Source organism: Schistocerca cancellata, chromosome 6 (assembly GCF_023864275.1).
Source record: "Schistocerca cancellata isolate TAMUIC-IGC-003103 chromosome 6, iqSchCanc2.1, whole genome shotgun sequence".
Lineage (NCBI taxonomy): Eukaryota > Metazoa > Arthropoda > Insecta > Orthoptera > Acrididae > Schistocerca > Schistocerca cancellata.
In genome coordinates, this window is record NC_064631.1 from 292,736,719 (window position 1) to 292,749,548 (window position 12,830).

Sequence of the window (12,830 nt, forward strand, 5' to 3'; positions counted from 1 at the left end):
AATAATAAATCTGTAATAACAATTCTGACATCAATATTTATACTAAATGATTTTTGCATGCAGGGTACTGTGATTTTAATGCTTGAGTTACGATATTTAATAATACTAAAACATTTCCCGTCATTCTTGTTTACTGTTATGTACAATATGTTCTGAGAAGAACTCTATTCTTTAGGACTATAGTTTCTGTTCTCAGTTTACACTTTCTTCCGTTTTTCACCTAGCACTATGTAAAATAAGAGAGCCTCTCTGCCATAATCCAATACACTTGTAATGTTGCTCACAAATCATAGCTTCAGTGGATTACTGAGTGCATTCAGGAAAATCAGTTTTCAAGCAGTCACTCCATTTCTAATTATTCCCACCAAGTCTCATTAGTGTGATTTGCACTTTGTTATTACGATAAATGCTCATCAGTTTTACAGTTATTTGTACACAATGCTCTCCATTTAATTTTTTTAATCAGTTAGGGAACTTCACTTTGCACAAAATGTACTAACCTCTTCACTCTCAAAGACATGACAAATCATTTTGGGAGTTCGGTTTATCTTCGGTGGTTCATCCACTTCGTGTGGCACGAAGCGTCGTCTTGCCATTAGCACCACCAAATCACCAATATCTGCTATGTAAGATATGGTGCGCAGTGCATGGTCCATCATGATTTCCTGTAACACAATTTTTCAAGTATTATAAGCAACAAGAGAATGAGAAAGTAAGGGCACACAGAGGTACAAAATACTTTGTAGCATAGTAGGATAAATTTGTACACAGGTTGGTGTGAAGTCCAGGAAACATACATACATAAACTGTAATATACATTAACATCATCCTAAATTTAGAAGAAACTATCAATAATCTGAATACCACAGCACATTACACACTTATGAAACTAATATGATACATAACACACAACTAACTCTATTACATTTTTATTATAAAATAGAGAAATAGAAGGATGGGAAACTGAATATATAAATATTGTTGCAGCAATGCTCAACATCCCACTTCTGCCCCTTCCAACTCTCCCCAACCTTCATATTGTGTCCTGTGATGGTCATACTGTCATCAGTATAAGTGTGTGAAGAATTGCATAAGTGTGTGAAGAATTGCATAAGTGTGTGAAGAATTGCATAAGTGTGTGAAGAATTGCATAAGTGTGTGAAGAATTGCATAAGTGTGTGAAGAATTGCATAAGTGTGTGAAGAATTGCATAAGTGTGTGAAGAATTGCATAAGTGTGTGAAGAATTGCATAAGTGTGTGAAGAACTGCATAAGTGTGTGAAGAATTGCCGCAAATAACTCTTTCAGGGTAGGAATATGTATTAAGTCTAAAATGAATTTTTTTGTAGAAATGAAAATTATTTGGCATTACAGCAAGATCAATACTGCTGCATAATACAGATGAATGCAATATAGGTTGGATTATCAAATATTTAATGCATTTCTACAGTTTTATGTCATTAAAACATTTAGTAACAATCTTACGTTAATCAACACAATACTTAATAACGATATGAAATAAACAAGTAATTATGACAATTAGTTGCAGCTGCTGAAACGCCAGTATAACTCATTAACATAAGTAAAGTCCTAATTTTACTGACTATTATACTGTGTATGTTGTTGTGCAGCCAGAAATCTAAGCTGTTTATCATAAAGAAAATTCACTTTAAAAAACTATAAAATTATGAGGCAGAGTTGTTGACCAGTACTTATCTTCTCTGGATACGGAATTTTTAGCACTACCAGCACACACATACAAGAGTACACAAACGATCATGGCTTCCAGCAGTATTAGTGTAGTAATTTGCTGGTTACCACACCTACCACCCAAAGCGCATGAATATTGGGCCATTATGGCAAGTGCAGTGTGTACCAACATTCGAACGATGAACCTCGAGGCAGCTGCCAGGGGCAGCTCGGTTACTGACTACCATCATCAGGTTCGCCATGTGCTCACAGCACTACAATAGCGACTTGGACGTGGATTGCATCTTTAGACGAGCATGCACGGGCTTCCAGGCCCTCAACTGTTAAATGTGTTCAAGACATGTAAACTACTTTCACTGTATTCCTGATTATGTCATTCTGTGACCCAATGAATTTTCTCTCTTTCATGGCTGTGTGTTTACTTGTGTTCCTAGTTAGAATAATTAGTTCTTTTCTTAGCCTGAATAAAACCATGGTGCCAGATGTAGAAATAATAGAAAAATCTTAAAATTCTTTAACACAAGCATGTACTGCATTACCCATTCCAATAACAAGACTGGCTCTAAGCACTATGGGACTTAACATCTGTGGTCATCAGTCCTCTAGACTTAGAACTACATAAACCTAACTAACCTAAGAACATCACATACATCCATGTCTGAGGCAGGATTCGAACCTGCGAGCATAGCAGCAGCGCACGCAGTTCTGGACTGAAGCGCCTAGAACCGCTCGGCCACAGCGGCCAGCCTACAATAACAAAAATAGTTTCTAACACACTATAGTACCTTTTAACTAGAGGAATTAACCGGTCAATTGATGCAGGATACTGTCTAGGCACTTAGAAGGAAGCAGGATGCTTTCTAGGCATTTAGAACGAAACGGGTAAACTGAATCGTTTTGACAGATAAAAATTTTATGAGAAAACAAGGAGCTTCTGTCAAGTTTGGAAAGTAGGAGAAAAGATACCAGCAAATTGAAAACAGTGAGGTGTGCCTCCATAACACTGCACGAACCTCATCTGCAAAACACAGGGACCAGTAATTTATGTTCTGGTATGGTGCACAGTTTTAATATCTTAGAAAATTATATATGAACATAATTTTGCTGGACAGTGTAAGATTTGCTCAAAGGGTAAATTATTATTCAAAAATGTTTTGATGAATTTCACAGTGTGGATAACTTCCAACTGTGGATTGAAAAGCTATGGAATCTGGTGTATTGTTTCACAGAACTTTAATATAGATTTAGCAAATGGACACACAGCAAGGGGTGTTTATATAACAAAGGGAAAAGGGAAATAATTTCTTGTGACAAAAACACATCTTTTGTACAAATTCAAGCACAATCCTCTTTATTTATATTTAAGTGATCTACCTTTACACACCTATTTCCACTGTTATTCATGAATGACAACTCCACACACTAAAAAAGATGACAAAGATTAAATACTGTAAGCAGCCAAATTACACAGTTTAAAATGTATCTGTATGTGTATTTGCAAACAATCCACTACATGCAAAAAACAAGAGGAACTGAGCAACATTCAGACACTTTGGAAATGATTGTTTTGTTTTTGTTTTCAGGATGCAAAAACATCTATGGTCATACACATCATATGCACTCATGTGAGAACTGTAGAACATACATCTACATCTACATCTACATTTATACTCCACAAGCCACCCAACGGTGTGTGGCGGAGGGCACTTTACATGCCACTGTCATTACCTCCCCTTCTTGTTCCAGTCGCGTATGGTTCGCGGGAAGAACGACTGTCTGAAAGCCTCCGTGCGCGCTCTAATCTCTCTAATTTTACATTCGTGATCTCCTCGGGAGGTATAAGTAGGGGGAAGCAATATATTCGATACCTCATCCAGCAACGCATCCTCTCAAAACCTGACGAGCAAGCTACACCACGATGCAGAGCGCCTCTCTTGCAGAGTCTGCCACTTGAGTTTGCTAAACATCTCCGTAACGCTATCACGGTTACCAAATAGCCCTGTGACGAAACGCGCCGCTCTTCTTTGGATCTTCTCTATCTCCTCTGTCAACCCGATCTGGTACGGATCCCACACTGATGAGCAATACTCAAGTATAGGTCGAACGAGTGTTTTGTAAGCCACCTCCTTTGTTGATGGACTACATTTTCTAAGGACTCTCCCAATGAATCTCAACCTGGTACCCGCCTTACCAACAATTAATTTTATATGATCATTCCACTTCAAATCGTTCCGCACGCATACTCCCAGATATTTTACAGAAGTAACTGCTACCAGTGTTTGTTCCGCTATCATATAATCATACAAAAAGGATCCTTCTTTCTATGTATTCGCAATACATTACATTTGTCTATGTTAAGGGTCAGTTGCCACTCCCTGCACCAAGTGCCTATCCGCTGCAGATCTTCCTGCATTTCAATACAATTTTCTAATGCTGCAACTTCTCTGTATACTACAGCATCATCTGCGAAAAGCCGCATGGAACTTCAGACACTATCTACTAGGTCATTTATATATATTGTGAAAAGCAATGGTCCCATAACACTCCCCTGTGGCATGCCAGAGGTTACTTTAACGTCTGTAGACGTCTCTCCATTGATAACAACATGCTGTGTTCTGTTTGCTAAAAACTCTTCAATCCAGCCACACAGCTGGTCTGATATTCCGTAGGCTCTTACTCTGTTTATCAGGCGACAGTGCAGAACTGTATCGAACGCCTTCCAGAAGTCAAGAAAAATAGCATCTACCTGGGAGCCTGTATCTAATATTTTCTGGGTCTCATGAACAAATAAAGCGAGTTGGGTCTCACACGATCGCTGTTTCCGGAACCCATGTTGATTCCTACATAGTAGATTCTGGGTTTCCAAAAACAAAATGATACTCGATCAAAAAACATGTTCTAAAATTCTACAACAGATCGACGTCAGAGATATAGGTCTATAGTTTTGCGCAACTGCTCGACGACCCTTCTTGAAGACTGGGACTACCTGTGCTCTTTTCCAATCATTTGGAACCTTCCGTTCCTCTAGAGACTTGCGGTACACGGCTGTTAGAAGGGGGGCAAGTTCTTTCGCATACTCTGTGTAGAATCGAATTGGTATCCCGTCAGGTCCAGTGGACTTTCCTCTGTTGAGTGATTCCAGTTGCTTTTCTATTCCTTGGACACTTATTTCGATGTCAGCCATTTTTTCGTTTGTGCGAGGATTTAGAGAAGGAACTGCAGTGCAGTCTTCCTCTGTGAAACAGCTTTGGAAAAAGGTGTTTAGTATTTCAGCTTTACGCGTGTCATCCTCTGTTTCAATGCCTTCATCATCCCGGAGTGTCTGGAGAGAGAGAGAGAGAGAGAGAGAGAGAGAGAGAGAGAGAGAGAGAGAGAGAGAGAGGAGTTAAAAATGACTACACATTAAACTCAATTGACAGACGGAAAGACAGCTAAAAACAGGAACTTTGAGAAAGATCCATAAAATACGCCACAGAGAAATGGAGGAAAAGTAAAACATGGTCAACAGCTATCAAGTCGTTTGCCAAGACGGCCGATAACTCAGACAGCAAACAACTGAGAACGTAAGTGGATCTTCAGAGCATCAGAAAACATGCACTGCCCCCCCCCCCCCCTTTTCACCACACACACACACTCACGAGCGAAATTTATGATAAACAGCTTCTGCTACATAGTATGCGAATTTGCAAAAGTCTTGTCCCTGGATTTCAATGTTACTTAGTTGTAAGGTACTGTCATATAAAATAATGCATTGTACCTTGAGATCAGTGTTTAGCACCATTATCTTCTCTGTTGAGATGAACAAATCCACTTCAGTGCTGGGCTGAGTCTCCCCCTCAGGAGCCTATTAAAACACACATGCCACTTTATACCAACACAATCAGAAGTGACAGCACTCATAATAAAACTAAAAATTATGAGCATAAAAGAACTAAAACATTCTAGCTTCTGTTAGTTAATACAATGTGGGCCGATGTACAGCGCATAGAAACACTCAACACAATTCAGTATTCAACTAGCTTTTGAGCTCTTGCTCTTTCTCTAGTAAAAGGACACACACATTTACATTCTTACACACAACCACACAAGACAACGAAACATTCTCATCCATAACCAAGGATGTGAGTGTCTGGGTGTGTGACAGAGAATGCGCGTATTTTTACTAGAAAAAGAACAAGAGCTCGAACGCTAGTGTAAATACTAAGTGGTTGCCTTTTGTATATTTTGTGTGTTATTCTCTCTAGGAATTTCCATTGTTGTAATGTGAAGTGGGTAACTCTAATCCTATCTGCTATACTGACACCAGACCTATCAACCAACTATAATTTAATGAAATTGAGTTTTAGCTTATTCTACAAAATTCAGACCATTATCAGCTCCTGTATTTTGGGTGCTTCAGAAATTTTTTGAATATGAGAAATTATCAAAGCTGGCTGTGTCATATTTCTAGCGAATAATCTGTAATTAATCTAAATTAACTGAAATATGAATATTTTATGGACATCTTATCACTATTCCCAAATTTTACAGCTTTTCATACTTTTAGGTGAAAATGTGACTACTTTGTTCAAAGAAAGATAGGAAGATCATCAGAGATGGAGCACAAACTCTGATTGCAGAAATATGGGGAAGGAAATTGGCTGTGGCCTTTCAAGGGAGCCGTCCTGACATTTTCTGTAAGTGGTTTAGGAAAATCATGGAAAACCTAAATCATAATAGCCAGATGGGTATTTGAACCATCGGCCTTCTGTACGGGAGTCCAGTGTGCTAACCATTGGACCACCTTTCTCGGTAACTTTGTTCCAATTTACAAATTCAACACAAGTGGTCAGACTTTTTTGTACTCATCTGGCCCATTGCATTGCTTAGGTCTTATAAGGACATTATATATTGTGCTATGAGATCAATATACTGCTGTGTTCTACTGTATTGTTCATTACAAAAGGCCTATTTTGGTGCGACATCCATCTTCGAGTTATCTGTGGAAAGTATATAGTTTGGTACAACATTTCAAACATTGAAGTAAATAATTTAATGTATTATAGAATTATTGTTTCCTATGTACATAAGGTGCTCTTGAAATCCATATGACATCGACATCTCAGGTATTCTCACACTACGAAGTTTGTTCCTTTGATGCTAGTGAGGCTATAGTAGCTGTAAACTTTTGCTGGAGCAGTTATTTGTGAAGTTGTCAAATTACGAAAGTTTACGAGGGTGGTTTGAAGAGTTCTCAGAACGGAACAGAGAGGAAAAAAAAAAGTACTTTTTTATTTTTCAAAGAAGTCTCCTTGTAGTTTAATGCACTTGGTCCAACGATGTTCCAGTGCCTTGGACCCATCTCAAAAACAAGTTTCCTCCAGGCCTGCAAAATAGTTGTCAACTCCAGCTATCAATTCTTTGTTTGAAGTAAATCTTCATCCACCAAGAAAAACTTTCAGTTTCGGAAAGAGATGAAAGTCTGATGGAGCCACATCAGGTGAATAAGGTGCGTGTAGCAACAATTCATACCTTAGTTCGTGTAATTCTACCATGGTGACGGCACATGAGTGCATCACATCACATAAAGAGTCACGGCACCCATCTTGCAGATAATTTTTTCATTTCTATTTCTTCAGTTAAAATGTGATATACCCTTTCAGATGACATCTGGCAAACGTGAGCAATTTCAGGCACTTTCAATTGGCGATCCTCCATGACCAATTTGTGCACTTTTGCTATAATTTCTGGAGTAGTGATACATCTTCACCGACCACTGCACAGATCATCATTTAAGCTCTCCCGACCAAATTTAAATTCATTTGTCCACTTGGCAACAGTTGAATATGAAGGAGCGGAGTCCCCCTGTGTATTCTGGAAATCCGCATTAATGTCCTGTGCTTTCATACCTTTCTTTACGAAGTACTTAATCGCTACTCAAATCTCGATTTTTTGCATCTTCGCAAATCACTACATGGGAACAACAACAGAGCCACACCACCACAATAGCTCTCTTCCAAGAACACTGACGTGGCACATGTTTACAGGCAACAGTTCAATGAATATCATGTGAACAACTCGTTGCACTAGCACTGACCTCTTGGGGTGATTCCGAGAACTTTTAAAACCACCCTCATATTTCATAATGATGTTACTTGACAGCTCTATTGACAAGTGAGCCAGCAATGCTATATGGTTATTACTACTTATACAGTAATGTGACAGCAACTATCTCTCAGTCGTCGATTTCATATACATTTCAAGACCACCTGTTGTATGCAGCAAACACTAATTCTACAATTTGCTAAATTATCTACTTCAAAATCTGAAATATTGTGCCAAATTATATACTTTCTGGAGATAACATGAAGATGACAAGCAGGTCGAAATAGGCATATTTTAATAAACAACACAATCTAATACAGCAGTGTCTTGGTCTGATAGCATAAAATATATTAACGACCAAAAGGTCGTATGTTCATCTATCTTTTGGTACAATCTGTGTGTTAGAAAGAAATTAATGTTTTATGTGCCGACGGCCTTGTCAAAGATGGTGAAGGAGTAGACAGAGGTTCAGAGAACACTCTTGTCCTTGGGTTGGGAATTGCCCCTAAAGGCAGAAGAATCAGCAATGATCAACAGCATAAGGATGCAGAAGGCAATGGGAACCAATGCATTAAGGACATCTAACATGTATCCACAGGCCATGTGGCCTTTAACTGCAAAACAGTCATGACGATCTCTCCACTGGTAAAAAGATTCTGGAATAGTCCCCCATTTGGATCTCCAGGAGGGGACTGCCAAAGGGGAGGTGTCAATGGGAAAAAGACTGAATGACCAACAAAAGGATAATGATCTACAGGTCAGGGTGTGGGAAGCTTGAGCATGGTAGGGAAGTTCGAAAATTTGAAAAGGATAACACAAAGGCTCAGTCTCGAAATAGTAGGTGTCAGTGAAGTGAAACAGAAAGGAGACAAGGATTTCTGGTCCGATGAGTATAGGGTAATATCAACAGCAGCAGAAAATGGTGTAACGAGAATAGGATTCATTATTACTAGGAACTTAGGGTAGAGAAAGAGTTACCGTGAACAGTTCAGTGGTAGGGTTCTTCTCATCAGAATCAACAGCAAACCAAAATTGACAATGATAGTTCAGGTATAAATGCTGATGTTGTGAGCTGAAGATGAAGAGAGAGAGAGAAATAAGAGGATATTGAAAGAGTAATACAGTATGCAAAGGGAGATGAAAATCTAATAATCATGGGGGACTGGAATGCAGTTTTAGGGGAATATATAGAAGAAAGATTTACAGGAGAATTTGGGCTTGGGAAAAGAAATGAGAGGGGAGAAAGACTGAGTTCTGTAATAAATTTCAGCTGTAACAGTGAATACTCTGTTCAAATTTCACAAGAGGAGAAGGAATACTTGGAAAGTGCTGGGAGATATGGGAAGATTTCAGTTAGATTACATCATGGTTGGGCAGAGATTCCGAAATCAGATACAGGATTGTAAGGCGTATTCAGGAGCAGATATAGATTCAGATCACAATGTAGTAGTGGTGAGGAGTAGGCTAAAATTTAAGAGATTATTCAGGAAGAAGTGAGATACAGAAGTACAAAGGAATGATGAGATATGCTTAAAGTTCTCTAAGGATATAGATACAGCAATAGCTCAGCAGGCAGTGCAGTTGAAAAGAAATGGACACCTTTAAAAAAGGCTATCACAGATGTTGGAAAGAAAAACATATGTACGAAGAAGGTAACTGTGAAAACATCATGGGTAACAGAAGATATACTTCAGTTGATTGATGAAAGAAGGAAGTACAAAAATGTTTGAAGAAATTCAGGAATAAGGAAAAACAAGTCACGAAGGAATAAATAGGAAGAGCAGGCAGCTACAACAAAATGGCGCCATGAAAAATGTGAAGAAACCAAAGAAGAAATCATTGTCAGAAAGACTGACTCAGCATACAGGAAAGTCAAAATAATCTTCGGTGAAATTAAAAGTAAGGGTGGTAACATTAAGAGTGCAATGGGAATTCCCCTGTTAAATGCAGAAGAGGGAGTAGATACGTGGAAAGAGTATATTGAAGGCCTCTATGAGGCAGAAGATTTGTCTGATGTAGAAAAAGAAACCGGAGTCGATTCAAAAGAGATGGGGATCCAGTACTAGAACCAGAAATTTAGAGTGCTTTGGAGGATCAAGTAACGCAAAAGGAATAGATAAATAACATCTGCCAGAATTTCTAAAATCATTGGAGGAATGAATGGCCAAGGGAGGACTACCTTTAAACTAAGTGCTTATCGATGCACAATACTGTACAACTTTTCAAATATCAGAAGAAATTCATTTGAATACAACAGAACTTGTGATCTTTAAATTTATTTGGTGGCCGAGTCTTAAGATCATCAAAGTTAACTCCCTTCTAAACTAAGTGCTTGTTGTTGTTGTTGTTGTGGTCTTCAGTCCTAAGACTGGTTTGATGCAGCTCTCCATGCTACTCTATCCTGTGCAAGCTTCTTCATCTCCCAGTACTTACTGCAACCTACATCCTTCTGAATCTGCTTAGTGTATTCATCTCTTGGTCTCCCCCTATGATTTTTACCCTCCACGCTGCCCTCCAATACTAAATTGGTGATCCCTTGATGCCTCAGAACATGTCCTACCAACCGATCCCTTCTTCTGGTCAAGTTGTGCCACAAACTTCTCTTCTCCCCAATCCTATTCAATACTTCCTCATTAGTTATGTGATCTACCCATCTAATCTTCAGCATTCTTCTGTAGCACCACATTTCAAAAGCTTCTATTCTCTTCTTGTCCAAACTATTTACCGTCCATGTTTCACTTCCATACATGGCTACACTCCATACAAATACTTTCAGAAATGACTTCCTGACACTTAAATCTATACTCGATGTTAACAAATTTTTCTTCTTCAGAAACGCTTTCCTTGCCATTGCCAGTCTACATTTTATATCCTCTCTACTTCGTCCATCATCAGTTATTTTGCTCCCCAAATACCAAAACTCCTTTACTACTTTAAGTGTCTCATTTCCTAATCTAATACCCTCAGCATCACTCGACTTATTTCGACTACATTCCATTATCCTCGTTTTGCTTTTGTTGATGTTCATCTTATATCCTCCCTTCAAGACACCATCCATTCCGTTCAACTGCTCTTCCAAGTCCTTTGCTGTCTCTGACAGAATTACAATGTCATCGGCGAACCTCAACGTTTTTATTTCTTCTCCATGGATTTTAATTCCTACTCCTAATTTTTCTTTTGTTTCCTTTACTGCTTGCTCAATATACAGATTGAGTAACATTGGGGATAGGCTACAACCCTGTCTCACTCCCTTCCCAACCACTGCTTCCCTTTCATGTCCCTCAACTCTTATAACTGCCATCTGGTTTCTGTACAAGTTGTAAATAGCCTTTCGCTCCCTGTCTTTTACCCCTGCCACCTTTAGAATTTGAAAGAGACTATTCCAGTCAACATTATCAAAAGCTTTCTCTAAGTCTACAAATGCTAGAAACGTAGGTTTGCCTTTCCTTAATCTTTCTTCTAAGATAAGTCGTAAGGTCAGTATTGCCTCACGTGTTCCAGTATTTCTACGGAATCCAAACTGATCTTCCCCGAGGTCGGCTTCTACTAGTTTTTCCATTCGTCTGTAAAGAATTCGTGTTAGTACTTTGCAGCTGTGGCTTATTAAACTGATTGTTCGGTAATTTTCACATCTGTCAACACCTGCTTTCTTTGGGATTGGAATTATTATATTCTTCTTGAAGTCTGAGGGTATTTCGCCTGTTTCATACATCTTGCTCACCAGGTGGTAGAGTTTTGTCAGGACTGGCTCTCCGAAGGCCGTCAGTAGTTCCATTGGAATGTTGTCTACTCCGGGGGCCTTGTTTCGACTCAGGTCGTTCAATGCTCTGTCAAACTCTTCACGCAGTATCGTATCCTCCCATTTCATCTTCATCTACATCCTCTTCCATTTCCATAATATTGTCCTCAAGTGCATCGCTCTTGTATAGACCTTCTATATACTCCTTCCACCTTTCTGCTTTCCTTTCTTTGCTTAGAACTGGGTTTCCACCTGAGCTCTTGATGTTCATACATGTGGTTCTCTTATCTCCAAAGGTCTCTTTAATTTTCCTGTAGGCAGTATCTATCTTACCCCTAGTGAGATAAGCCTCTACATCCTTACATTTGTCCTCTAGCCATCCCTGCTTAGCCATTTTGCACTTCCTGTCGATCTCATTTTTGAGACGTCTGTATTCCTTTTTGCCTGCTTCATTTACTGCATTTTTATATTTTCTCCTTTCATCAATTAAATTCAATATTTCTTCTGTTACCCAAGGATTTCTACTAACCCTCTTCTTTTTACCTACTTGATCATCTGCTGCCTTCACTACTTCATCCCTCAGAGCTACCCATTCTTCTTCTACTGTATTTCTTTCCCCCATTCCTTTCAATTGTTCCCTTATGCTCTCCCTGAAACTCTGTACAACCTCTGGTTCTTTCAGTTTATCCAGGTCCCATCTCCTTAAATTCCCACCTTTTTGCAGTTTCTTCAGTTTTAATCTACAGGTCATAACCAATAGATTGTGGTCAGAGTTCACATCTGCCCCTGGAAATGTCTTACAATTTAAAACCTGGTTCCTAAATCTCTGTCTTACCATTATATAATCTATCTGATACCTTTTAGTATCTCCAGGGTTCTTCCATGTATACAACCTTCTATCATGATTCTTAAACCAAGTGTTAGCTATGATTAAGTTGTGCTCTGTGCAAAATTCTATCAGGCGGCTTCCTCTTTCATTTCTTAGCCCCAATCCATATTCACCTACTACGATTCCTTCTCTCCCTTTTCCTACACTCGAATTCCAGTCACCCATGACTATTAAATTTTCGTCTCCCTTCACTATCTGAATAATTTCTTTTATTTCATCATACATTTCTTCAATTTCTTCGTCATCTGCAGAGCTAGTTGGCATATAAACTTGTACTACTGTAGTAGGTGTGGGCTTCGTATCTATCTTGGCCACAATAATGCGTTCACTATGCTGTTTGTAGTAGCTTACCCGCATTCCTATTTTCCTATTCATTATTAAACCTACTCCTGCATTCCCCCTATTTGA

General features: G+C 38.9%; 1 protein-coding gene across 5 annotated transcripts in view; it reads right to left on the reverse strand.

Annotated features, from left to right (window-relative positions):
* The window catches only part of LOC126088553 (uncharacterized), a 525,775-nt gene that overhangs the window by 34,973 nt on the left and 477,972 nt on the right, over positions 1-12,830 (reverse strand). For all 5 annotated transcript variants that reach the window (XM_049906736.1, XM_049906735.1, XM_049906738.1 and 2 more), the window contains 2 exons: positions 5,468-5,554; positions 501-665 (listed from right to left, as the gene is read on the reverse strand). In XM_049906736.1, the coding sequence (XP_049762693.1) occupies positions 501-665; positions 5,468-5,554 (252 nt within the window). The remainder of the gene's footprint in view (positions 1-500; positions 666-5,467; positions 5,555-12,830) is intronic.